The 27930-nt window shown below is 42.7% G+C and overlaps 2 protein-coding genes across 3 annotated transcripts in view; one reads left to right on the forward strand and one right to left on the reverse strand.

Annotated features, from left to right (window-relative positions):
• Gid4 (GID complex subunit 4 homolog) lies at window positions 1-26800 on the reverse strand. Its single transcript, XM_013148333.2, has 6 exons — window positions 26291-26800; window positions 20283-20342; window positions 13702-13809; window positions 8730-8831; window positions 6181-6311; window positions 1-3430 (listed from the first exon to the last, which is right to left on the reverse strand). Exons 1-6 carry the CDS (start codon window positions 26477-26479, stop codon window positions 3367-3369), a joined length of 654 nt encoding a protein of 217 aa, XP_013003787.1. The 5' UTR covers window positions 26480-26800; the 3' UTR covers window positions 1-3366.
• The window catches only part of Atpaf2 (ATP synthase mitochondrial F1 complex assembly factor 2), a 14964-nt gene continuing 12791 nt past the window's right edge, over window positions 25758-27930 (forward strand). Inside the window, exon 1 of one of the 2 annotated variants that reach the window (XM_013148332.3) lies at window positions 25758-25903. In XM_013148332.3, coding sequence (XP_013003786.1) covers window positions 25888-25903 — 16 coding nt within the window. In that variant the 5' untranslated portion in view covers window positions 25758-25887. Of the gene's footprint in view, window positions 25904-26934; window positions 27228-27930 lie in introns of those variants that run through there. The other variant, XM_003465898.5, reaches the window with a different exon arrangement.

Raw genomic sequence — 27930 nt, forward strand, 5'->3', positions numbered from 1 at the left:
TGCTTAAATACTTTTATTATTTTTTAAAAATTATTTGGACATTGATAACTCTGCAAAATACTTCTCCCATCCCAAACCCTCAAACCCTTTCTATGTCCTTCTTAAAGAAACAAAATACTCATATTTCGCACCCATTCAAATCTAATTTTAAAAAACATTTTTAAAATCAAATATTTTTCTTTCCCAGAACTTGTTAGTAATTTTAAACCACAACGCAACATACTTAATGGCATTTCTTTCTTAAAAATTAGCTTATCAGACTATTTTATGAGGAAAAAAATTAATTCAAGGCCTTAGAGAATATAAACTCCCTGCTTCTGAAAGAAAAGACACTGGAGACCCCTTTGTTTGCCTAGAGTTTGCGATTTCAGCATCAACAGAACCAGTACAGATCGATGTTCTACTTAACATTAGGCATTGTCTAGTTACTTCTGGACTGCAGCTGAAACCCTACACAAACTTTAAAAGGAAAAGTGGGTAGAAGGGAGAAGTCCAGGCATAAGAGGGACAAGGCTGGGGACTAGCAGAATGGAAGCCTTCTAAGTAGTTGGTTAAGAACCAAATTCCTAAGGATCCCACCAGATGGCAGGCTTGTTTGGGGTGGAGGAAGACTAAGAAATCTGCAAGCTGTGTATCTAACAATGAATACAAATGTCAACCAAAAATATTGCACATAGGATCAGAGGCATGTAAACCACTAAGAAGGTTCAGGAAAGTACAAATACACATGAAAGTGACTTCCCAAAGGTCCTTCCGGGACAGAGAGAAAAGAATTGGTATTGATTTGGGGAGTTACTAAGAAAAGGTGGAAAAATGCTTAGTCCTACCCCTTTGCTCAGTGGGCCGACTTAAGCCAATTAACCTGTTACAGACATGGCTGGAGGATCTGGTGAAGGTATCATGTCTCCATTTTCTCTAGTACATCTGGTGCACTTCACTACCTCGCTAAGGAGAAAAGGAAGAACTTCTGTAACAGATACCAGCAATACCTGCACTCCATGCACACTGGTGCACCACTCAGTGCCACAACTCTAAGGATGACTACCTGCTGCTCTGAGTGGGGGGCCAACATCCTTCCAGGAGGCCAGCAAGTGCCACGATCTCCCGGTATGGAAAGGAAAGATGCAGGGAAGGGGAACGAGTACCACCTGAGGAGAGCCAGCCTCGCTGTAGGCCTCCTTTACTCTTCAGGGATATCCCTCAGCTTAATGGAGCAAGGGCAACATCTTGAGTGTGAACCAGCAGTCTGACCAGAGCCAGACATTTACTGCCGTGCTGAGTTTTAGTGGTTTTTTTTAAAAGACAAGGTCTCACTAAGTTGTCTGAGCTCCCAAATGCTGGGACTATAAGCACGTGTTATTACACCCAGCTTGAGTTTCAAGGATGAGAAAACATTTTCAATGCATCTCTGGGAATGGATGTGCATTATTTTTCCACCATTATTTTCAGGGTGATTTTTTTTTAGGGTTTTGAAGCCTGCCCTCATTGAATGGTTAGGCTGTACCTCTGTATAGTCTCTGGACAACAAAATTTAGACGTCACAAGTACCCACTGGCTACTTCCCTGAATTCTGTTCTTTTAACACGTTCCTGCCAGCTTGAACCACTGGTGGCAGAAGTGGTAGTTATGCACAGGACAGTCATGCATGTACCACTGGTGAGTCAAGCCACCCAGCATTGAGACATATGAATTATGGCCCCCATTGTGAATATGTTAAGGGTTCCCCTAACATTCAGACTCAGTAACTACAGTACATGTCACCAAAAGGAAAGTCACTTCTTGAGAATAAAATCATTCCCCCATTCATTTCACCAAAGGGCTTTGCATTTTCTTACATGGCCCATGGATGTGTAACATGCAGGCTGTTCTGCTCCTGTTGTTACAGTGTTATCTGCTTTTGGGGGGGGGGTCAGGGCAGAGGTGCTCACGGAACTCAAAGTCTCATGCATGCTAGCCAAGTGCTCTACCATTGAGCTGTTCCCGCACCCCCACACTATCTTATTTTTAAAGCTTTTCTTATGTTCACACTAAGTCTTGTAAACCACCAGAAAAATGCCAATTCCCTAAAGCCCTGCTCATATTTGTTGGTTACAACTGGTGCCAACCTATTAAGCTCTTAAACATTTAGAAAAACAAAAGCAAAGAAACACACACACACACATACACACACACACACATGTGCATGTGCACACACACACTTTGGCACATGAGCCTCAAGTTATTTGACTGTGTTCATATTTCCCATCCCTCATCTCATCCTGGCATTTCAGTCACTGTTTCTGGAGAATGAAGACCCTTTCCACCTTGTGGAAAAGGTCATCAACAAAGCATTGTTGTTTTGAGTAGCAAAAGGAGCAGATACAAATTCTAAACTGGCCCCAAAAACAGTTCTTGTGTTTAGCACTATAATTTATGTGATGCTGCAAAACTTTTGTACCAGGATGACTTATTTCAAAACTGCTGGTTGATTAAATATACATATACATATACATATAAAAATTACTAAGTCAACATTTGCTGTTTTCAATGTGAAAACGATAAAATGTAATTCTGAATAATTGTGCATTTGCCATAGGGTCCTCATTAAAGGGACCATAAAAATAATTTTGTAATTAAAAAAAACTCTTATTTTTAAGTTTAATATTGCCCTCAAGTTCAAAAGTTTGGAGCAAGATTACTGAGTATGCAGGTTTGAGATCTGTTCCTGCCAGGGATCTGGAAGCCTGAAATTTAGTGATCCCACTGCAGGCCCAGGAACCTGACAGCCACGTAGTAGCCCTGCGTAGTTAACAGTATAGGGTTCAACAGAGCCCGCTGAATGAAGACTGGTGAAGCCCCATAGGGTCCTGCCTTGTTTCACTGGTGGCAGATGCAGCTGCAGCTGGCCAACTTCTTGCACAGAGCTCTGAGGACACAAGGGTGCTGGGGCTCTGCCTTTTCTTGGGTTACTGGACAAACAATTGGGGAGGGGTAAGGTTCTGGGTGGGGACCACTGAGCACCAAGGCTGAGGGTAACCCAGGAGCTGACCTTCTGCTCGGCTGGAAGCAGGGCCGAGGAAGGAATGGGCATTTCAGCGATGCAGAAGTGAGCTGTGCAGGAAGGAAAAGTGCATTTAAGGTAGCTTGAAAACAGATGATGACCAGACTGCCACAGAGTTGGAGGAGGAAGGAAGATAGTCCTCCACCTGCCCCGCTGGTCAGCTGTTCTCGTTGGATTCTGTGGGTTAACATTCATGCTTTCTGATGCGAGTCTGCTCGTGAAGAAACAGGAATACAACTCTCCTGGTTCTCGCAGGTACACAAATTTCTTGGCAAAGCTCTTTGCTGCCAAGTTCAGTTTTATTTGGTTGATGTTCTAAGCCGATGTCACCGAAATTCATAGATGGGTGCACTGTGTTCAGGAACATGGGTTAAGTTGAGGGACTGATACCTGCAATGAGGGAAGAGACAGAATGGGAGGTAGTTGGCTAATGCAGGCTGAGCAAAGAATGTTAAGAGAATTCCCAAACCAGAGCACCCAGCAAATCATACTCAGAATAAAATGCTAATTCTTTTTTGGGGAGTAGAGGGCAAGGGAACACGGTCTTCACTATATGCCTAGGCTAGTCTTAAACTCCCAGGTTCTGCCAGGTAAGGTGGTGCATGCTGATACTCCCTGCACTTGGCAGGCCAAAGCAGGAGGATTGCTGCAAAGTTGAGGCCAGTCTGAACTGTATAGTGAGACCCTGTTACAAACAAACAAGAAAGAAAGAAAAGAAAAGACAAGACGAGATGAGACTCCTGGGCGTAAGCAATCCTCTTGTTTTAGCCTTCCAAGTAGCTGGAATTAAGGATGTGTGCCACTCCAGCTCTCTGCTAATTCACTTTGCACATCTCAAGTGAACACAGTTTGATTATTTTTTTCTTTTTGGGTTATCTTTCTGAACCATAAATAAGATGAATTGTTTTTACATATTCTGTGTTATTCATGAGAAATAGGATCCTGATAAGCTCTGTGGAGAAGATGCAGTCTGCAGCCTGGCCCTCCCTCCCTCTGCTGCTTGGCCTCTCACTTTGTAATGTTCCATCTGTATCTACAGAACACCAGGCTGAAGTATCCAAGAGCTTCATGGATGACACAGGAATATCCTAATTTTGTGGTATCCAAAAAGAGTATGGAACAAATAACTTCCCAACTCCCTAAACTTTATCTTACAACTCAAGTCCATTTTCTCATTTCCCAAGGCGTGGCATTAAGACTGGAGCACAACAGTGGAATCTGAGTTTGTGCCTCCCCAGCTAACAGGTGCTCTGAGGAGTTACAAAGGAGGGAGAGAAAGGTGGACGGCTCATACATGTGGATGACAGGCTCTGGGCAGATTTAGTCAATGGCTAAGGAGGTTAGCCCTCCTCCATTTGTTTTACAAAGCAGTGAGGAAAGACAAAGGAAAAGCAGTTTATTTCTTATTTTAGAAATGGGCTGGGGAAGTAGCTCAATGGTACAGCAGTTGCCTACTATGCCATTTGATTCACAGCATCCTCCCCCTCCAGAAAAAAAATCAGGAGAGTAATATATGGTCACCAGGAATTTGCAAATTGAAACTACAAAGAACCACTACTTCATGCCTCTTAGCTATAACTAAAAAGATATGATAATAAGTGTTGGGAGGTTGTGGAGAAATTGAAACTCTCAAACCCTGCTGTGAGAATACAGAATGATGTAGCTACTGTGGAAAGTTTGGCAGCTCCTCAGGATGTTAAATGCAGAATCACTGTATGACCCAGCAATTTCACTTCTAGGGATAGCCCTTAAGAAAATAAAAGCGAGAACTCAGAAACTTGTACACTCATGTTTACGGCAGCATTATTCACAAAAGCCAGAAGATGGAAACTACCCAGGTGCCATTAACTAGTAAATAGACAAATAACATGTTGTATACATATTCAATGGGAACTTATTTGTTAATAAAAACAAAATTCTGATATACTACAACATGGAGGAACCCTCAAAATATGTTAAGCAAAAGATGGCAGGGATAAAGTTCACATGGTGTAGAATGCCATTTATACAAAATATCCAGACCAGGCAAATCTATATTTAGCAAAATAAGATTAGTGGTTACCTAAAGCTGGGAGGAGATGAGGGACAGGATGATGGTTAAGGAGAATGGGGTTGCCTCTTGTGGTGGTAAAAATATTCTAGGCTGAAATGTGAGTCAGTGGTAGTGTGCTTGCCAAGCCTGTGCAAGGCCTTGAGTTTGATTCTTAGCATTGCAAAAAATACAAAGAAAATATTCCAAAGAAGATATTAATATTCCATAGACCACTGACATGAGTGAGTTTTATGGAATGCAGTAATATCTCAATAAAGCTGCCATTTAATAAAAAAGATTATGAAAATTATAAAAATTCACTTGAAAACAGAACAATTATTAAAGTCTACTACTGTATTATGGCAACAGGGTTGGATCACCCACAAGTCATCCAAGAATGAAACATTTGAAAGGAAATAAAATGTTTCTACCTTCAGAAGGAAATAAGGTGTTATATAATATGGTTCCCCTCCAGGTACAGCAAACTGCTTAAATAAGCACCAAGGAGGCCACCAAAAGACAGCAAGTTGTAAGCACTTACGGTTGCCGTCTGTCCTTTACTAGGGATAAACACTAGGCAAGACTGTCAACATCACCCTAGCATCAACTGGAATTAATTACACATGGAATGAGTGATGCCAGCTAACAGCAAAATTCACACTGTCCCCAACAGGATTAGATGATATTTTAGTGATGGACTAAATTTAAGAGAATACATGCAAAACCAGTAAGACTGAGATAAGCTTTTCTGAAAGTACTGTATTGACTGTAAATATTTATGGGAGTATTCAGTGGGAGAAAGTTTGCCTAGAGGGGCACAGCACTCTAGGTAATTCTATCCCCAGAACTATGGAAAAAAAAAAAAGAAGGGGGAGACGGAAAAAGGAAATGAACTCTTTACCCGATACTTCATTTGTTCTGCTCTGTACACAGGAATGTGTCCCTATTCTGAGCCAATGAGGTGATTTAAATAGGGTCTCAGCACCCAAATAAAATCTGTAGAGAGAGATCGAGAGGTTTTGTCCTGGCTTGGACTGGTTAAAGGAGAACCAGAGGGGCAGCCAGCCTCTGCGATGGTTGCTGGCCGTGGATATTATGGAGTCCTTACCATTCTGAACTCCGATGATAGTAGTAGCCCTCTATGGAAGCCGCTGACTTCTGAAAACAGATGTAATAGAAGCCGGCAAAGGAAGCACCACTGATGTCTTTGATTGTGTGATCTGGAACCAGGAACTGTTCCTGCACAGATAGGGGGTTGGTCAGAAACAGATGTATTCTTGGAGTAATCCCAGAGACCTCCCTGCTAAGCATGAGGAGATTCTAAGGGCCACTTGAGGGGGAAAAAAAAAAAAAACAAACCACATAGTCTTACCCAGACTTGCTGGGTGGCAGAGGTCCTCTGGGAATCAACCTGACTTCCACACAGCACCTCTGTGATACAGAAGCATTCTACCAACTAAAGTGGCACACTATGGCATGAGCTACCTGGGACCAGCAACTCAGAGAAGCCATTTGCCCAAGCATCTAATACATAAGTCAATACCTGCCCACCTGCCCATCTACCTTTCAGAGACCACAGACAGAATGATCTACGAATTTTTTTTTTTTTTTTTTTTTTTGAACTGGGGATCAAACTTACAACCTTGCGCTTGCCAAGCAGGCACTTGTGCCACTGAGCTAACCCCCGGCCCAAGAATGACCTAAGAAGAGTAAGTTTCTGCGCTAGTTTCCAGGGACTACTACTGAATTCTTGATTACCTTCAGGAGAGTAAATCCCTTCTGTTGTTCTGTGGATTGTTCTATGGGATGACCCACTGCTAGGATCCCCGTGACACCCCCTCCAAAAGCTCTACACGTCCTCAAAGTAATTAGAGGGCTACTACTCTTTACCAGGTAAGGAAGAAAGAGCAGCAATCTGCCACCAGAGCTGGCACTAAGCATTAAAGGCTGAAAGGCTGTGTATTTGCTCCTGTTCTCCGGAGAGATTAGATCAGAAGGCTCAGGGACTCAGGAGATCAACCAAAGGCCCACTTGAGATACCCTGAGAAACGCTTTGGAGACAAACAACATCATTGCTTTAATTTTTCCTTTTAATGATGCTGAGGGGCAAACCTAGAGTATTGACATGTTAGGCAAATGGTCTACCACCAAGCTACATCCATGGACGCCCCCAATTTTATTTTTAAAGTCACTCTTCTTCTATTTATTTAATGACTAAAATGGTAGTTTTAAAATTAGTTTAATTTAGAGCTGGTGGTGTAGCTAAGTGGTAGCGCTCTTGCTTGCCTACTATGTGTAAGACCCTGCGTTGATCCCCAGCACTGGAAACAAATTGATTAAAAAAGTAGAACAAGATACATCCTTTAAAGGTTTAGTTGGCACACCTTCTCCAGAAGGCAAGTGAGAGGACAAGGCTCAGCACATGGCAGGAGTCTGCTGAAGGAGTGACGATGCCCACCCCGAGGTGATTAGTTATACAAATAAAGATCATTTGTCTTAGTGAAAGCAGGCAAGATTTCATGCTAAAACAAACTGTCTCCTAGTGATTGGACAATGAAGTTTGAAGGTGCATGGAGAGTCACTTAAGAAACCCACTGCATGATTTGTTATCCTGCAGCGATGACTATCATGCCATCAGAGCAGAGAGCACAAAGGGCTCCTTAGGCAACGGCCAAGCCATGGAGCTCTCTGAGGGCTGGTGAGAGGAAAACCACATTCCATTCCTGATCCTCCATTTCCTGAGCTATGGGAAACAGAAGGCATGGAGAAAGGATGTGGTAGAGAAGACTAGTCATTCTGATGGTATTTCAGCCTGTGCTGGGAATAGAGTTCAGTGGGTGACTAAATTCAAAGAAAGCTGTCTGGAATCTATTTCACATTTGGATGATTCATGGCTGGGGATGGTAGTACATGTTTGTAATCCCAGCACTCAGGAAGCTGAGGCAGGAGGATTTCTGAGCGTTCAAGGCCAACCTGAGCTACAAGGTGAGTTCAAGGTCAGCCTGAACTGCATAGTGAAACCCTGACTCAAAAAGAAAAAAAAAAAATTAAAAACCTAACCTTGAGTTGTGGCACATGCCTGTAAATCCTAGCACTTGTGAGGCAGAGGGAGAAGGATTGCCATGAGTTCAAGGGCAGCCTGGACTACACTTGAGTGAAATCAAGGCCATCTGAACTGTACACTGAGACCCTGTCTCAAAAACAAAACACAGGGACTGGTAATATAGCTCAGTGGCACACTGCCTTCCTGGCAAGTACGAGGTCATGAGTTTGATTGCTGGTACCAAAACAATAAAAAACAAAACAAAACAAAAAAACCCCAAAAACAACAATAAAAAAATTTTGAATGATTCATTATGGAGGTTCAAAGGGATTCTTGGGTGAGAGAGGATGGAGGAAAGATGCAAACAACACTTCCAGGGGCACCCAGGTGGGCACAAATTCCCCTCCTGACCACTAAACAGTATAACCAGACAAGCTGGCTGGGATGCTGGAGCTATGTCTGCTCTGAACAAGTACATCAAGATCCTTCCAAGAAGATGCACTATGGCAAACGGCACATAGGGAGCCCCTGGTTGGGAGGTGTGTGGTGTGTGGGGGTGCATTACAGCAGCTGCCAAGTGGGAGTCTTGGAAAACAGCCTGGGCAAGACCTTACCTTCCACCTCATGAAGACGTAATCCCCACTCTTCAGCTCTTCATAATCAAAGTCATCTGAATTAAATGATTTTGCATATTGATAAAAAGCCAGAAACTTGCCCTAAAAGCAAAATACAGAGTAGGAGAATTGATCAACAGAAGGAGTGATGGGAGTCAGAATTCATGGTTCCTAACAAGAGCAGTAACTACTGAGTAAATGAGGGAGCCTGCAGGTACCTCAGTGGACATAGTCCTGAATTTGGAGCAGCTTACTGGTTTCAAATTGAGGCACCATTGGAGTATGCCTGACTGGTGAACAGAACCCACAAAAGGCCAAAGGATAGGAACACATGTAATCCTACAGCCTTTTCTCCAGTTACCTCACCACAAACACATGAAAGTCAAGAAAAATGAGAAGAGGGCTGGGGATTTAGCTCAGCAGCATAAGAACCTGCCTTGCAAGCAGGCGGTCGTGAGTTCAATCCCCGGTACCGATTAAAATAAAAAAAAAAAATGAGAAGAGTTCTGTAAGTAAATCCACAGGAACAACAATAAAACAAATAAACAAACAAACCACAGAGGGAAGGGGCTTGTAAAGCTTGCTTTTTTGGTACAAAAAGGGTTTTGGGTCAGCTACGTGGGCAAAAATAATTAACATATGGCTAAGTTAAAAAAGATACAGCTCTGTGGCACAGTGCCTGCCTGATAAGTGCAAGGTCCTGACTTTGATTTCTGGTACAAAAAAAAAGGAGACTTATGCCAGGTAAGATGGCACACACCTGTAATCCCAGCACTTGAGAAGCTGAGACAAGAAATTTGAGGTCAGCCTGGGCTACACAGTGAGTTCAAAGCCTGTCTCAAGTACAAAGTGAGATGAACCCTGTTTCAAAAACCCAAGAAATGGGGCCAGGGATTTAGCTCAGTGGCATAAGCGCCTGCCTGGCAAAAACAAGCTCATGAGTTTGATCCCTAGTACTAAAAGAACCCAAGACGTAGACTAGAAGCTGGGCATGGTGGCATATTCCTGTAATTCCAGATACTTAGAAGAATAAAAAAGTAGAATCACTTGAGCCCAGGAAGTTTGAGGCCAGTTAGCTTGGGTATGACCTCATCTTTAAAAAAAAGAAAGAAAGAAAGAAAGAAAGCAGAAATAAGTTATAAGACTGCATCTTATGATCCCATTTTTTTTTTTTTTTTTTTATCTTTTTTTGAGACAGGGTCTCTCTATGCAGTTCAGGCTGGCCTTGAGCTCACTTTGTAGCGTAGGCTGGTCTCAAACTCGCAATGATCCTCCTGCCTCAGCCTCCTGAGTGCTGAGATTACAGGTGTGAGCCACCATGCCTGGCTTTTGATACTATTTTTGTAAAAAGAGAAAACAAAGTATATAGCTATCCCTCAATACCTGCAGAAAATTGATTCTAGGACCCGTCACATAAAATGGTATTTGCATATAATCAACATATTCTCCCATATTTTAAATTATCTAATTTACCTAAATTATCTAAATTACCTATAATATCTAATATAATGTAAATCTACGTGCATAAGTTGTTACACCGTATTATTTAGAAAATAGTGACAAAAGAAGCATACAGTTGGGTGTAGTGGCACATGTCTATGATCCTAGCATTCTAGTAGGCTGAGGCAGGAAGACTGCAAGTTTGGGATCATAAACTGCCTGGGCAACTTACTGACTTGGCAAGACCTTCTCTCAAAAATTAAAACATAGGTTGGGGTAATGGATATGTATAGTATAATGACCCCTCAGTTTAATCCCTAGTACCACCCCACCCACAACACATTTACTCTCTGTATTTAATATAGATGGCTAATTTCTCCTCCAAATATCTTTAATCTATGGTTGGCTGAATTCATGGATTCAGAAACCACATATGCACAGGGCCAACTGTATATATCCAAAAGAGATTCTGGAAAAGGTCAATGACTATGTTAGCTTTGGGTATTATCACTGTACACAATTTCTTTTCCCTTTAGTTTTTCTGTCACTTCTAAATTGTTTTAAATATGCATGTATTAACTTACTAAAAAGCAAAAAATAGTGATGAAAGTTTAAGATGGTTAAATTAATTATCCTGAGTTCATCATTACCCAGTGTATACAGGAGTCAAAAAGTCACACTAGAGATTGGGGTGTAGCTCAGTGGTAGAGCTCTTGTCTAGCATGTATGAGGTCCTGGGTTCCAACCCCAGCACCATACACATGCACGTATCACATTGTACCTCGTAAATATGTATAAACATTTGGTTTCAGTCAAGACTTTAAAATTAATTCATTTGTAAAAATCTGGTCCTCGGAGTTGCGGATACTCGCCTGCCTGGCAAGTGCTAGGTCCTGAATTCAATTCTTTGTACAAAAAAAAAAAAAAAGAAAAGAAAAGAAAAAAATCTGGCTCTTGGTTTAATTCACCACACATACACACAAATCAAGACATCTACACATTTTTGGGGGGAGTGTATTTGAGGCAGAGTTTCACTATGCAGTTCAAGTTACTGATTATTTCTCTTTCAAAGAAGGTCATAAGGGTTAGATACTCCCATGATAAAAAGCAAGTATCAAAATGACATTTTGAACAATAGTCTTTTGGGGAGTGTGTGTCTGTGTATATGTTCACGCACTTATGTGAAACACTTGGGATGGAATTCAGGGCCTTGATACTAAGTAATTACTGTGTCACTAACCAGCTCACTTTAACATTTTGAAGAGAAAGAATCAAGCAGTGAAGGACAGCTAGCTTATTTTTTCACCTGTGTGCAGCCTAGGCTCAAACTTGCAGTGATCCTCTTGCCTCAGCTTTCCAAATGTTGGAATTATACGCATTTGCCACCATGCTTGGTAAAATATAGACAAATTAACTCACAAATTTTGTACATATATTCTAAAAAGACTACATATATAATTTTTTTTTTTTTTTAGAATTGGGAATCAAACTCAGGACCTCGCACTTGCCAGGGAGGTGTTGTGCCACTGAGCTACATCCTGGCCCTAGGATCTTGCTTTTATAGTACTACTATGATACCAATTTTAAATATCACTCAAAAAACTTTGAGGGTGTAACACCATGTCTCTGATTCTAATTTACAATGGAAAAATGATACCAGAGGTGAAGTCTATTAAGCACTGTAAACTTCAAACAAATGGGGTGCAGTATGGAACTCCAAGAGTCTCACACAGGCACCTGGATCTCCTCTATGAGTTGAGAAAATCATGGGAAATGCTCAGTGAACAGCAGCCAGAGTGCTGGAGAAGGAAACATCCTTTGGGCCCAGCTCCTTCATCCTACCATGGTTATAGGTAGGCTCCTTCATCCCTCTTCTTTTTTTTGCAATGTAATACAGGCTGGCCTTGAGCTCACTATGTAGCCCAGATTGGCCTCAAACTCACAGTGATCCTCCTGCCTCAGCCTCCTGGCACTGGGATTACAGGTGGGCAACACCACTCCCTCATCCCTCTTACACCCCAAACATTTCAATTCAGTCTAATGAAGGGTAAAATCCCAGATATAGTCCAATGTTCTACTGGAGGCCAGTGGGAAAGCTAAAAGATGATGCCTCCATATATTAATCTGTAGACACCTTAGCCTAACACCAAGTTGCCATTGATCCTCACAGACTTGCCTTTTGCAGGGTTAATTTGAAATGGCAAACAAAACTGCATGGTTCACTGTGAAGAAGAATTTTCAACACAGCTGTCCAGGACAGGAAGGGGCCACTTGATGACGTATATGTGGTGGGGTCAGGAGTGGTACAGGCAGCATCCAGGAGCCTTCTAACTCTGATTCTGACATTTGTCATGTGCCACTGGACTGCCCCGACCTTTTGCTTCTTGGATCTCATCTATTCTCTTGTATTATGAAGACATACAAATCACTGTCTATGTTTTGGTGTATATTTGAAATTATAGACAAAACATGTAGCTTTCAGAAAAATGTTTTTAAAAGCTCAAACTTAAATTTAACTGAAACTCAGTATTTTTGAAACACTAGTAAGCACAGCAGTAATCCACAGCAAAGCTTACTCAGACAAGAGCAGTGAGTATACACATAGACAATGGTGCTGGAATCAGGAGGGTTTAAATAGCCAAGCACAAGGAGTAGCAGGAAAAATGAGTTCTAAAACCTTCTTTAGGGACACAAGTTATTTCATAAAGAGGGAATTTCTCTGTGTTAAACCAAAATTCACTGTCACTATGGTTGATTAAGCCAAAAATTGTTATGCTAGGTTGAGAAATAGATTTCTAAAGACATAAGACTTGGGTAACAACCAGGGAAAAGAGACAATAACCGAGACAATAACTCTTAAATTGTCTTTAAGGATTCACTACCAGGGAATAAGAATCCTCCATGCTTGACAGTTGAAAAGAGGGACACCTGGAGTTGGCAGTGGTGTCTAGATGGTCCTGTCCTCCTTGGGTAACTGTGAGCAGTATTTCCATTTCAGGCCAATCCAAAATTAGGGACATGATTTTCCCAAGTAGAGGTGACTAAGAAGGAACAGGGGACAGACACATGGGAAGGACAAATATTGCTGATTCTGAGAGCTATGCAAGTTGTGAGTGGAACTTCAGGGAGTGGCTATCACCAGATAACTATATCTACTTAGGAGGAGGATCAGGCAATATATGAACTTGCTTCAGGAGGAAGACAGAAGTTGGGTGTGGTGGCACAGGCCTTTAAGCACTTGGGAGACTGAGGCAGAAAGACTGCTGCAAGTTCAGGGCCACCGTAGTTATATAGTGAGTCCACGGCCAGCCTGAACTACAAAGTGAGACCCTGTCTCAAAAACGAAAACAGAACAAAACAAAACAAAAAAACCCCAGAAGACACAGCAACGCAGGTTTATATGTTGGAAATAACTTCCCTTTGGCTGGAAAGTCCTGAATAACACCCAGTAAGGGATGAGGTCTCTGGCTCCTGGCACTTCTCCGTTTCCCACAAGTCCCTGGATCCCAGAGCATAGCGGAGCCTCACTCACCCAGTGTTTCCGATCAACATCTTCATCTGCATCCCACTTGCGAGTTAAAAAAGGGTGTTTTTTGCTGATTATTTCTCCTTCAAAGAAGGTTGTAAGGGTTGGATACTCCTATGGTAAAAAGCAAATATCAAAATAAGATGTTGAACAATAGTCTTTTTGGGAGTGTGCGTCAATGTGTGTGTTCATGCACTTATGTGCAACACGTGGTATTCCAGGGCTTCCTGCATACAAAGTAACTGCTGTACCACTAACCAGTTCACTTTAACTTCTCTCCAATGCTTTGAGACAAAGCTGATCACACTGCTAACAGCTTAAACCAGAGTTAGATCCAAACTACGGAAAAAAATCTGAATTTAAATTTCTTGGATAGTGGAAAGTCTCTTCAACTCTGAGGACTTTTCCAGAGTACAGAATCCTTCTCTGGTCTAAGCTGGTCTCTCAAAAGCAAACTGGATGATTTTCACAAGTGAACTCTGCATTCTAGCATAGAAAGCAAATCACAACTTTGTAGAATATACTTTCTAAAGAGAATACTTAGTGATACCCTAGAACCCCAATGCTGACAGCTAAGTCTCCCTCAAACCTCAAACCAGCCCACTTGCTCTCACACTATAGTCCCTTTATATCTGTCTGTTTTATACCAATTCTTGAAGTTTTTGGGATTGGAAAAAAATTGTTGGGTGTGTGTGTAGAAATACCTTGGATGTGCTAGAGACACATTTAATTCTATTCTATGAACTACAAAACAATTTATGTAGGAGAAATATATAAATCATGTCTGTAATATGAAATCTCAGCCATTAAAAATATGCTATTTTAAAAAATAAGCTGTTATTCGCTGCTTGGAATACTGCTAATTTTGTTATTTTTTTCATGTGCCAATAAATGGTACCAAAGATATAGAGAAAAATTAACGAGAGAAAAACTTAGTAACATTAAAAAGTCTACCTTTGCCAGGTGTGGTGGCACATGCCTGCAATCCCAGTACTCGGGAGGCTCAGGTAGGAGGAATTTAAGGCCAACCTGAACTATACAGCGAGTCTCTGTCTCAAAAAAAAAGATCTACCTTTTACTTGCATTTGTCACAAACAAACAAACAACTAAATGATCCGTCACTTGTCCAAAGCCTTGGATTTTTCTTGTTTTTTTTTCCTTCTTTTCTTTTTTTTTTATTTAAAGAGAGAAGAAAAAAAAAAAAGGACATAAAAAAAAAACAATGCAGTAAAAGGGTACAAATAATACAGTATTTCTAGAAAAAAATATATACAGTACGAAATCACCAGTTAATAGGTTACATATTATCTTCCCAGAAACAGTTGTCCATATCACTAAATTAAAGCATATAAAGTGAACATTCATACAGTGAAATTGGAGACAGTTCCATTCAATGATCCAACAAAAGCTCAGTTATATAGTTTTCCATCCTACACACTTGAACATACCTGCGGTTATATTCCTTAGTCCACTTTACTTTCCTCTCTTTTTTACAGTAACAATTAGACTTTTAGGGTTTTATTATTCTCACGGTTCTTGTTACTTTTTTGAAGAGAAAAAAACCAAATGTGACTAAGCAAAACAGAGTCAGTTAGAACAGAAGGGTGGGCATAGCACGTGATACAAAAATAGAATACCAGGTGATCAAAAGTAGTTACCATTGTGTCTCTTGCTATTTTTAAATTGAGTTGTCTATATCATCAGGTACAATAGAATTGATCAAAACAGTACAGAACAAGACCAATAAAACCTACACTGAGGACCTTACAGGACTTCAAAAAAAAAAGGATAATAGTCAATCCATATTGGGCATCATAGTATATCTTATTAAGGCCTTGGATTTTTCAAAAGCATGGCTTACCAGTGACTGGCCTAGAAAACACAAAGTTCCTGGGTCTACAGAGTCCTACTTCCTCTTCTAGATTTTACGTAAGCACCTCCTCACCCCCACCCCGAACTGGGGATAAACCCATGGTGCTCTACCACTGAGCTACATTTCCAGCCTTTTTTATATTTTAATTTGAGACAGACTCTAAATCATCCAGGGTGGCCTCAAACTTCTGATTCTCTTGCTTCATATAGTAGTCAGGATTATAAATCCTGGGGATGGTACTCAGGGTCTTACAGATGCAAGGCAAGTACACTGTCACTGAGCCATTATCCTCATCCCAATTTAAGCACATCTTACTTTGCATCGAACATATTTAAAATAAATCCATCTGATGGCTTTGCTACTGCTCCCAGCTTGGCCTGCACATGGCTCAGGACTTTGCTAAGAGGCACTGCATCAGTACCCTCTGGCTCAAGGCCTTTGGGAAATAAAACACTGCCACCAAGCCTGAAGTGACTAAAGAGGCCTGCTTCTCCCCGCCCCAGGGATTAAACTCAGAGTCTTCTTACTGAGCTACATTCCTAGCCATGTATGTAACTGTGTATGCATGTATATAAGTATATACATATATATAATATATATGTGTGTGTACTTATTATTTGAGATAGGATAATCACTAAGTTGCTGAACTTCCAGCTGGGTTTGAATTTGCAGTCTTCTTGCTTCAGCCTCCCAGAGTTCTGGAATTACAGATGCGTGTCATCATGCTTGGCAAGAAGCCTGACTTATCTCACCACCTCTCAGCTACACTTCCAACCCATCATCCTGTTTTCTTACAATGAACTAACTTCTAATCTAATGCTAAATCTAATGCTCTTCAAACTAACAAACCCCCTCAACTTAATGGCATTGCTAGATTCTTCATGTTGGTATTTATATATACAGAGTAAAAAATAAGAGAAGAAATTTCTTTGAAACCTAATTTTTAAGTCAAAGCTAAGTTATATTAATCTGTCTTTAAGGACACTAACAAAGTTTTATATAAGCCAGTACCTGACTTGAAATTTTAAACTAACAGCTATGTATATTGTTTTCCTGAGTTTTGAGCTTTAATCATTTTCAGAATTTCTGCCAAAGGGATAGGAGAACAAAGTGGTCCTAATATAATTGGAATATTTATGGTTTAAACCACTAGCTTTCCCAAGTAATGATTCCTCCAAAATATTTTAGGCAATGTATCAGGGTGACCAGAAGGTACCTCAGATCTTGACAATGAATAAAATAAATGGCTAGTGAGTAAGATTCAGGGCAGTATGTGCAGAAATCACCAAGAAGATAAAATATTTCTCAGCGTTGGCACAAGAAACTCAAGCACTTGACTACAGTAGTTAAATTTGGGACAATTTACATGGCAGGAGAAAGAAAGATATTAGAAAAATAAGCCAGAGGGGGACAGTTCTAGCCAGCCAGCACTCCCTACCCCCATGCCCACTGTTCCTATGCTGAAGCCACTAAAGTCATCAACTAGCTTCTCTCACTGACTCCAGGTTCACCCCAAACTGTCCAATAATGGCTACCTTGACTTTTCATGCTGACCTGTCTTCTGGGAAATTTACATTTATTTGGCCAGTAACCTCATTCTGAGAGGGAACACACATATCTGTTCATACACTGATTTCTTGTGAGTGAAGCTATTGTGACCTGTCTCCCTGTTTTCAAACAAATCTAACATAACTTCTTGGAGCTTTAAATCCATCTAAGGACTAAGTGGAGGGCCTGACCATGAATCCCCAATGCTGGGCTCCCAGAAACCAGCCAGCTGGCTGAGCTCCTGAGAAAGGCCCTCTCTGCCAGCTCAAAATATAGTACGAAGAAAGTGTTATTTAATACCTATTCCTTACAATTTTGGAATCTCATGTTTAAAAAGCACACAAACTTTAAAGCTGTGCTTTGTGAATGTGAGGAAAATTATCTCCAACTTCACTTTTAATAGCTTACATTGAATGTCTGAGTATGACAACTATCATGACTAAAACCAAACCACTTACACACACAGTTTAATTCAAACAAATTACACATTTGATATTTTAACAGTTTTAAATGAGAAAACAAAGAAAATAAATCATACAGGTACAAAATTCATGCAAAGATTCATATTGGTTTTCTGCACTTCACTATCTACAAGAACCATATTAGATATATGATTTAAAATCATATCAAATAGTTGTATAACTCTGTGAATATACAAACAACTAATGAATTATACACTTAGTTGTATTCGATGCTGGGGATGGAACCCAAGGCCTCTCACTTGGTAGGCAAGTGCTTTTTTTTTTTTTTGGTGGTACCAGGGATCAAACTCACGACCTCACACTTACCAGGCAGGCACTTATGCCGTTGGGCTAAATCCCCAGCCCTAGGCAAGTGCTTTTACATTGAATTACATCCCCAACCACTGAATTGTATACTTTAAATGGGTGCATCATATTGAACTATATCTTAAGAAAGCTACTAAAAAGTTATTTAAAAAGAAGAATTCTAATTATTCTGAGACCTGGACAGGAATTCCAGGAAACCCCAGGCTTCAGCTAAATGCCTAGCAGTAGCATTACTGAGCCCATGTTGGCCTGTGGTGGACCACCTGTGTGGAGAACAGGTGCCCACAGAGTCCACTCTCCCTGCAGCCCATGAACAGGACAGGAGCAAGAGTCTCTATGGTTGTCAGGAGCTCAGGACTTCCCAAAGATCAGCTTCCATAAAGGGCTATGTCAGCACCCACTCCTCAAGGAAGCCCCACTGCTTATCATACCTCAGAGGGGGTCCCCCTAGTAAGTGTTGGGAGCCGCGGCCTACACCGGTCGCCTTACTTGGCGGACGTAGGGCCTGTGGGTGGGAGCGGAGCCTGAGCTAGATTGCCCCTCCCATCGAGTGAGTCAAGTTGGCGCCTGCTTCCTGCCCCCTGATTGCACTGGCGACTTGCTCTGTAAGATAGTCTGCCTAGCAACAACTGATGTTAGCCAATCAGCCCGCATCGCGCGCTTTAAACTGATTGGCCACTGTTACCCTATAAAAGTAAATGCCTCTCCCGCCACAAGAGAGAAGCACAGAGGAAGCACAGAGAGAGATAGAAAAAGTCCACCGGCGAAAAAGGGCTGGTGGCAGAGTGGAGGCCTCGCGGGGCCCACGCGGAGACAAATAAAGGCAAGGTTACACACCGCCAGACTTTGTCGTGTGTCTTTCCTGCCGGCCGGGAGCGACATCGACAAGTAAGGGCAACCTACTCCCAATCACGAGCATTTCTGCACCGTTTCAAGATTTCTAATGCTACTTACCATTTCTGTGCAGCTTCCTATAACCCAAATGACAGGCTTTGGAGTCAGTGTTAGCATTCCAATGCGTTATACATTTTGTTGGTTTCCTTATGAAGTTAAATGTCTATGCTCTGCACTCCATTAAAAATGTATTTGGATGCCTTAAGAGTTGAGCATATTCTGTTTTACTATGTTTTCTCCTACAACAAACCCAAAGGTTAGAATCCTTTATTTTGGTATCATTTTCTTCTTTTACCTGACTAGTTATGTTTCTACAGATGAAGATAATGACATTTGTCTCAACAATGAAGCTTATAAGAACCCTCAATCTAGCTTCTAATATATAAAAGTGGAGGGCTTAGGGGTATGGCTTGATGGTAGAACACTTGCCTAGCATGGAAAAGACCCTGGCTCTTTTTATTATTAATATTACCATCATTGTTATTATTTTTATTTTGAGATAAGGTCTAAGTGACCCATGCTTGCTTTGAATTTGTGATCCTCCTGCCTCAGCCTCCTGAGTAGCTGGGACCATAGACATGGACCATCACAACTAGTCACAACACATTTTACAGATGAGGAAATTGAAATGAAGAGAAATTAAGTCATAGAACTGATAAGGGGCAGAACAAGAAGGTTGCTATCTAGCACAGTTTAATACTGCTGGGATCATTAAGAATATCAGAAGTGCTAACAGGCCACAGGACGCTGCAGCAGGCTCACATCCACACACCCATAACAGAGCTCAGTGGCCAGGTCAGCCCTCTCCCTCCTCTTCCTGTTTACCATTAATGGAAAAGGGATGCTCCTTTTTGCCTTCTAAATCTCAGGAGTTCTGATGTCTTAAGAGCTGGGTCAAAGGAAGGAAAATTCTCGTATACAGACTACCAAGTTGGAAACCAGACAGTCATTTTTCATTGTTCTGATGTAATGAATTTCTTATATAATTGATGCTTATTTCACAGACTGTTAAACTTATAAGCGAGGAAGCCATATTCTTATCCCCTTTTTTATTTTTTAATCTTCCAAAAGGGTTAACACCCAAAGCAATAGCATTGATCACACTGTGACATATTTACATTTTTCTTTTTTTGATACTGGGAACTGAACTCACAACCTCGTGCTTGCCAGACAGGCACTGTGCCACTGAGCTGTATCCCCAGGTCTACACTTTCCTTTAGATTTGTGAAGAGGAAAGATATAGTCCAGTGGTAGAGTGTATGCTTAGCATGCATGAGGCAGGCACTGGGTTCCATCTTTAAGGTCAAGGGGGAAAATTTTTTGTGGATGTGCTACTTCCTAAGAAAGACACATCAAAGCTGCAAGCTTTATGCTTTTGACATAACAATGCTTAAAACATTATTGGAATTGCCTGTCCTCAACTCTATGGGACTGTGATGTGGACCACCCACCTCTTGGTTCAGACTCATGTGGTGTGTGCTTACCTCAGTAAGGCCTTTAATCTTCAGGTACCCACAAAGGTAAGAGTTCCCTGTGTCCACATGCTGAAAAGAAGACACAAAAACTGTTACAAATGGATGAGCCCATTGTGGGTACACTGGGGGTACTGTGGAAATCCTGCAAGCCAGGCTGGGTCAGGAAGGCCTAGTAGTCAGCGTATACCCAGCTCAGCCCCAGGCTCTCTCGGACGTGGACCTTCACAGGTACTCTTTGTGCATGAGCCTGTTTTGATGATGTGATCTGATTTCAGAACCCTCAATTTCTTTCAGCTGTGCAGTTAGAAACTGAAGTTTTTTTCTGGAACGGAAAGCCCACTTGAACCTCAATTTTTCTACTGTCTTTAACACAAATCTCCCACTCATCTATAGACTGTGCATTGTTGGACACAAAGTCTCTCTTCTACCTGCATACACGGTGTTATCCCTAACCTTGGGCTTTTCTTTTCAATGTTTCTGAGCCATATCAGTTTTCCTGGTATTCAATCACTGTGTCTAGGAAATCTATTGCCCTATTATTTATACTAAGCAGCACCATGCAGTCTTTCTTTATGAAACGAGCAGAATATTCAAGAATGACATTTTATGAAATTATATGGTATAAACTTTACTATGAACCAAAATACCAAACAAAACTGACTATATTGTCAATGTCTGCTCTGTCCACTTCATATACAGATGCTTTGTGTTTTTAAATGAAGAGTCAGGCGCTGAAAATAGGAATAACAGGCACAGTAGATTTTGAGGCTTAGTGGACACCAATTATTGGTTGCTGAGGCACTGCTGATGCCTATGACCAATGTCCTCTTTTTCCATACTGGCGGGGCTGGGTTTTATTCTGGCACCTACTCTGCTGTGTAAGATGATCCAACTTTGATGGATTTCAGGCAAACACAGACCTCCAATTCCTTGGGAGTCACTGGTTTAGGGGAGAGTTAAGACCTAGTTCTAGCCAACGAGATATGTGCGAGTATTCTGGGTGTGCCAGAGAAGGATCTCTGGTGTGTGAAGATGCACAAAGGGAAAAATGGTTTCTTCCTTTCTCTGGCAGTGGCAGTATCTGAATGTAGTACCCAGCCCCAGTTGGTTATCAGAAAATCAAAGGAGAAACAGGCAAGGAAATGCTGAGGATGGCAGGCCAGAAAGATGGAAGTAAGTAGGCCTATCACAGATCTCTTAACTAACCAACCAAGAATCACTTCACCTTTAGATTCCTCCTAATATGAGGTAATTGGTTCAATTACATTGTAAGCTGTTTTGAAATGTAAAATATGGTTCCTTGCAGATGAAACCACATTCGCCAGTACACAGAACTCTGAATAGGCAGTTTCCAGGTCCATGACTTAAATTGAATCCCAGTCATGAACTCAGAAACTCTGTCTACTAGCCAGGTGTGGTGGCACATGCCTATAATCCCAGCACTCAGGAAGATGAGGCAAGAGGATTGTTGCAAGTTTGAGACCAGTCTGTACTACAAAAGTGAATTCAAGGCCAGCCTGAACTGCATAGTGAGACTCTATCTCAAAGACAAAAAAAAAAAAAAAAAAAAAAAAAAAAAAAAAAGAAGAAGAAAGAAAAAAAACTCTGTCCACTATGAACTAAAGCCAAAAAATAATTGGAAAATAAAAAATTCAGTGGTACCTGCGGCATACAGATTCTTAAGTGAGGTCTCATTTCAGGAAACTAGAAAGGTTTTGGGGATTTATTACATTTGGAGGGCTGGGGATTTAGTTCAGTGGTGTAAGTGTTTGCCTGGCAAGCCCAAGGTCGTGAGTTTGATCCCTGGTACAAAAAAAAAGAAAAAAAAAATTTGGAAACTGACTACTCCAATTACACCATAATCCAAATACTAAGGCAGTCCTTATAAGCTGTAATGAATTTAGTCAGCCAGATGATGTCAGCACCAAAGAAACCTGGTTTTCATGAAGCTAAAGCTTGGTGCTGGTGATAAGGGTATTCCATGCAAAAACTGCCAAAGTATTTCAGATGTCCTCATCTGCTGATCTTTGCATTAGATATTATGGAAAACAGCTGATCTACACCAACATGGCTCAGCAAAGAACTTTTATTAAAGGACACATGGTTCTAACCTGAGGCCTTAAATTTCATGTATGCAATTCTCATTAAATTCAATGAAGTTTGGGGTTTCACAGTTCCCAGAAAGGGTATCAGGTGGCAGGCATACTTGCTAATAAGATTAAAAACTGAACTGTAAATTGGATCAGATTTGCATGGATTATCACATACTCAAGAATCAGAATTTCTGTTTGGCCTCTGTTCAACCATCTCTTACATCTTGCCCAAACTGATTTTGGTATTAGTGATGAACTCAAATTACCCGCCATTGCATACAGCGTTAAGGAAAAAAGGGGTGCGCATCTCAACGAGAAAGACAAGGCAAACGTTTAGCAAGGAGGTCTCACAGCACAGCTGTGTCCTACAGCTGCTCTTTTAAATATTCTTTTCACAGAGATCCAGGCATGACTCTGCTGGTGGCTTCTGGGGTGGTAGAAGGGGAAAGAGTAGTCAAAGTAATGGGGTTGGGGAAACCCAGTCAAAACCCCCCAAAGGTTTGAGAAATTCTTTACATCTAAACATCAAAACACAAAGTATCAAAAAAGCACAAGAAAATATGCACATCATTAAAAGATGCACCAGGAAAATTCAAATTAGCGACCATAATAAGATACTACTTCATACCCACCAAGATAGCTACAAACAAAAGATGAACAACAGCAAGTGTTAGCAAGAATATGGAAAAGCTGGAACCCTGAGATGTTGCTGGTAGAAATGTAAAGCAAAGCGGCTACTTTAGAAATCACTAGGTAGTTGAGTGGAACGTTGAACAGAGTTACCATATAACCCAGCAATTCTATTACTAGGTATCTATCTTCCCCAAAAGAGTGAAAGCACATATCCATGTAAAAAACCTACACACAAGCCAGGCATGGAATGTACCTGTAGTCTCAGCATTCAGGAGGCTGAGGTAGACTTAAGCTTCAAGGTCAGCCTTAGGCTTAAGTTCAAGGTCAGCCTGAGCAATGCAGAAACCTCATCTCAAACACAAACATGCACAAATAAAGCATTATCCCTAACAGTCAAAATGTGGCAAAAAACCCCCAAATGTCCATAAAATGATTAATAGATAAAGTGTTGTATATTCATACAACAGACAAGAGTTATACTGCATGATATAACAATAAAAAGGAATGATATGGATAAATCTTGATACTATGCTTAAAGAAGCCAGTCGCAAAAGGACAAATACTGTAAGCTTTTATTTACATGAAATAGCCAGATAGGGCAAAATTTTTAAAAAAGAAAAATTAGCAGTTCCCTAAGATTGGAGGTGGATGACAGCTAAAGGATGTCACAATTTCTTTCTTAGATTAAAATGTTCTAAAATTGGGTTATGGTGATGTACAACTCTACAAATACAATACAAACTACTGAAGTGTATACTTTGAATATGTAAGTTATACTCTGGGAGACTGAGGCAGCAGGACAGAAAGTTGGGCAATTTACTAACTTAATGAGACTCTGTCTCAAAAAATTAAATTAAATTAAAAAGGCTAAGGATATAGCTGAATGCAAAGGCTCCTTCAATCCCCAGTATACCACAAAGATAAACAAACAGTATGATATGTGAATTACACCTTAATAAAGGTGCTTAAAGGAAAGAGAAAATGCAAGCAGGAAGGAAGCTGAGTTATGAAAGACAAGAAAAATAATCTAAGAAAGGCAGTGTAAGAAACTAGTCTTAGCTGAAAAACAAGATGATGGGGCAATTCACATGCCTTTGACTAGTTGCAATGATGAATAAGGAGCGTACCCATCCAGATGTAGGGCTGCATTCCTTACTATGAGTCCTCTGCTCCCCCAATCAGATTTAAATGGCTTTCAGCCATTGGCCAGGTTTCTGCTCTGGGCTGCCTGACACCTACCAGATGTGATCCAACTCAATCATTGCTTCTACTGGTTCACAGGGAGACTAGTACCTGACAAGAGTTCAAAAATAACATACTAATGATAGAAGGGAGTAGTTGCAGTAACCAGGGCAGATTTCCCTTTAATGCCTAACTAGCCTACTCCATGGTAACAGGTACAAATTCAGGACAGTTCCAAACGTAACTGACCCAGGGATCTCACTTCTAGAATTTTACGAATAGTTCAATTAAAAAAACAAACATGTCTAACCTTTATGTTAGATTCTCATATTTTAAGCAAAAAAAAGAGCATCACCACATTAGTCGTAAGCCCTGAATTATCTTAGCCATAATTTTTCAGTTCCAATTAATATAATAGCTCATAGTTTATAGATGATAGAGTTAATGAGAGGTTGTAGCTTTCCCAATCAAAACCAGAGAAAACTCCCCACAAATCAGTGAGAAAAAAGGGGACTTAATTATGCTCTCCACTTAGCATATAGCAAAGACCAACCCCATTATGGGGAGAGACCTACTTGTTCAGAAGACACTAATATTTAAAGTTAAAAAAAAAAAAAGACAAAAAATGATCATGAAGAACATACACAATGCACATTTTACTCTTACATTGGGGAGCAGAGAGGCATCATACAGGACTTCTAAGCTTCTAGAAGGCCTTTCTACATACAGGTGTTTGGAGGAACTTTGGGGAAACAGTCCAGGAAGTTGTGTTGGAAAAATGGGCAGATGGAAGGGGAAAATGAGTCAGGGAGTGTTAAAAGAAACAGAGGCCAGGGATTTAGCTCAGTGGCACAAACACTTGCCTGGCAAGCACAGTGTCCTGAGTTCCAAAAGAAAAAAAACTGAGAGAAAGTTTCGTGGGGAAGGGAGATAAAAAAGGAATATCCACTGTCAATCTCCTCTGGCTGGGTTAAAGGGTCAAATGTGCTACCATTTGGGTGAGAGAAATGAGGTACTGAAAAAAGGCTCCAACAGGTAGTTCTAAAGCTGATCAGAGACAGGCAGTAGATACTCAGAAATACAGGTCAAACAGGAGGCGGTCAATGGACACAACATAAAACTGGTTAAGTTAGATTTCCCAGAATGTGGGTATCAGAGACTGGAAGGAAGCCCTGTGCCTGTGCAGATAAAAGTTAAAAAAATGAAAGATCTCTTTGATCCAGTAATAAGCTAGATGAAGGTATAGGTAGGGAAGTCTACGAGGAGGCCAGGGAGACTTGGAGCCTAAGGGAAGAGGGCGACAGTGCAGAAAAGGGAGTATGAGAAGCCTAGCGCAGGAGGGCGGGGGTGAAGGCAGCTGGGTGCTTGGACCAGAGAGTGAAGCAAGCGACAGTACTGAGGCGGGGGTCCCAGGAAATGGGATACTAACAGACTACGAGAAGCTCCACTCTGTGGCACCCAGGATACAAGTATTTGGTTTCAGGAGGAGCCAGAGACTGAGGGATGGTTGGCGGGGTGGGGCGGTGGGGAGTGGGAGTGGGGTGGTGTCTCAGCCAATGGAAGCAGTATGTTCCTAAATCTTAGAAGGCTGATGAGTCTCCCTTGGAGGAGGAAGGGCCCAAGGACTGAGGATAAGATTATGTCGCAGGTCTAGGAGAATGTGAAACAGACCCAGTCACGGGAGGGTCCCGAGTCTGAAGACACCAATGGAGAGTTCATCAGGTCTGAGAGGGAGCGATTGGTGGGAGCACTGGTGTAGGGGCGACAGGTCTTGGGGTGGACGAACCAGGCCAAGACACGGCCATTCAAGGGGAGGGGAGCTTCCGGATCCCGGGTGGACAGGTCAGGGGTTTCAGTTCTGGTGCAGTATTCGGGGTTAGCCAGGAGCCGGCCACTGCAGGCTCTGGGTCTGGGGGCCAGGTTAGGGCTGGGGGTCCAAGAGTGTGAGACACCAGCTGGGCAGGTCCCGGGTGGGAGGCGCCGGTGCAGGAGGCCTCGGCAGTGAGGGCCTGATCCGCGGCTACGGGCTCCAGGAGCCGAGGGCGGGCACGGCCCGTGAACGCCGCGAGGAGGCCCTCGGGCTCCGGACCGGCTCAGCCCGGCGCTCACCTGCAGCACCACCTCTACGTCGTACGAGTTCCCCTTGCTCTTCTGGTGGCCGCGGAACTTGGAGCCGCTGTAGAGCAGGCTGGTGGCCACGCCGGGCTGCTGGGTGTTGATAGGCGGCGGCGGGATGAGTGAGGCCGCGGAGGCGGCCGACGCACCGGCCGGCGGGGGACACTCTGTGCGGACCGGCATCGCGGGGTCCCCCGGAGCCAGGGCTAGGGGAAGGGGGAGAGGAACCGCTGCTGCCGCGCGGGAGCCGAAGAGGGTGGCCGGGAGGGAGGCGTCGGGGCGCGCACGCGCGAGGTGGGGGCGGGAGGGCTGACCACCCGCCCTCTGCCTGCGGACCTAGCGCTCGGGCCGCCACCGGGACCCCGGGACCTGCGAGAAGGGCCTCCCAGTCCTGAACTGGGTCCCCCTCCCCACTTGCCCTCGCACACACACCACTCCTTTCGATTGGCTCGGACGCGCCGGGCGGGGCGGGAGCAGTTTCACGCGGCGCTTCCGCCCATTGGCGGGCGGAGAAAACTCGTGGCGGGGAGCGCGAGAAGGCCTCTGGAATTTGTAGTCTTCTTCCCGAGGGCGGCGTGGAGGGGCGGGGCGAGACGCATTTGTGATGCTGATTGACTGGGGGTGTGCGCAGGGATGCGCAGCGGCGACGGCGCGCCGGAGGTGTCATGAGGAAGATGGCGGCGTCCAGGGGAGCTTGAGGGCTGTGGGGAGGTACTGTCAGGTTTCCGTACAACTCGAGCGTGCTGTTTCCTGCGCTTGGTGTCTCTCACCGCGCGTCCTCCCAGGTCCTCAGGCGCCATGTGGAGGAGCTGCCTTCGGCTGCGGGACCGGGGGCGCCGTCTCCTAACTTGGCCCCCGGGTGACCCCACCGCCTCCGCAAGTTTGAGGCTGCCCCTACAGTCTCCAGCCCGGGCCTACGCGCCACCGACAGGTGAGGCCTGAACACGTTACCTTTTGGCCAGCGGCTAAGCCGGGCTGAGCTGAGCTGTAGGTTTCGGCCGTGCAGTTCAGAGTGGACTCAGGCCAACGAGATTATTTAGGCCGGCCTTATGAAGGACTGTTACAGATGGTATAGTGAAGCCTAGACAGGGTCGATCCGAGAGAGAGAGGGCGTTTGGCCCATGCGGCTTTTCTCAAAACCTCCAGCATCTCTCTCTTCAATAAGGGAGGCAGATGTCTTCCTTGTTTTCAGTAGAAGAAATCCGGGCTCCAGATTAGGACTTCCAAGGTCACAGGGTAGAGGACAAACGCAACACTCTCCTAATGCTTTGCGCCCCTGGTACCCACCCAGCACAAGACCTGGGACGGTGGGAGCCTGCCTTAACTCTCTCTCATAACGTGCACTTTCTCGGCAGGTTTCCAAGCTCTGTATCTTAATGACCTTGCAGAACTCTTGTCTTCTCTGGACCCTTTTTTCCTGAGTGGGAGTTGACACCATGCCTCCTTTGTCCACCTATGACTGTGATGAAGCCTCAGAAACAGTAGTGGCTCTTTCATTGCTGCTAGAGAGAGACTTTAGGATAAGAATAAGAGTGACTTACTCCAGTGAATGAAAAGTAATGACATTTTCCTGCCATTCAGTTAGTTTTGCTCTCTGCTGGGACAAGATGCACAGTGGTCTTCAAGATTGATGC

Source organism: Cavia porcellus, unplaced genomic scaffold (assembly GCF_034190915.1).
Source record: "Cavia porcellus strain 051 isolate PalLab524CR breed Dunkin Hartley unplaced genomic scaffold, mCavPor4.1 scaffold_32, whole genome shotgun sequence".
Classification (NCBI taxonomy): Eukaryota; Metazoa; Chordata; class Mammalia; order Rodentia; family Caviidae; genus Cavia; species Cavia porcellus.

What these genes read in the sequence shown, in the direction of transcription:
- Gid4 (XM_013148333.2), bottom strand. Translation starts at nt 26,479, where the DNA reads ATGCCGGTCCGCACAGAGTGTCCCCCGCCGGCCGGTGCGTCGGCCGCC. An exon ending in ATGTTGATCGGAAACACTGG is followed by an intron (nt 8,832 to 13,701) that starts GTGAGTGAGGCT and finishes TTTTGCTTTTAG; the next exon opens with GGCAAGTTTCTGGCTTTTTA. An exon ending in TATCATCGGAGTTCAGAATG is followed by an intron (nt 3,431 to 6,180) that starts GTAAGGACTCCA and finishes CCCTCATTGCAG; the next exon opens with GTATCAGTCCCTCAACTTAA.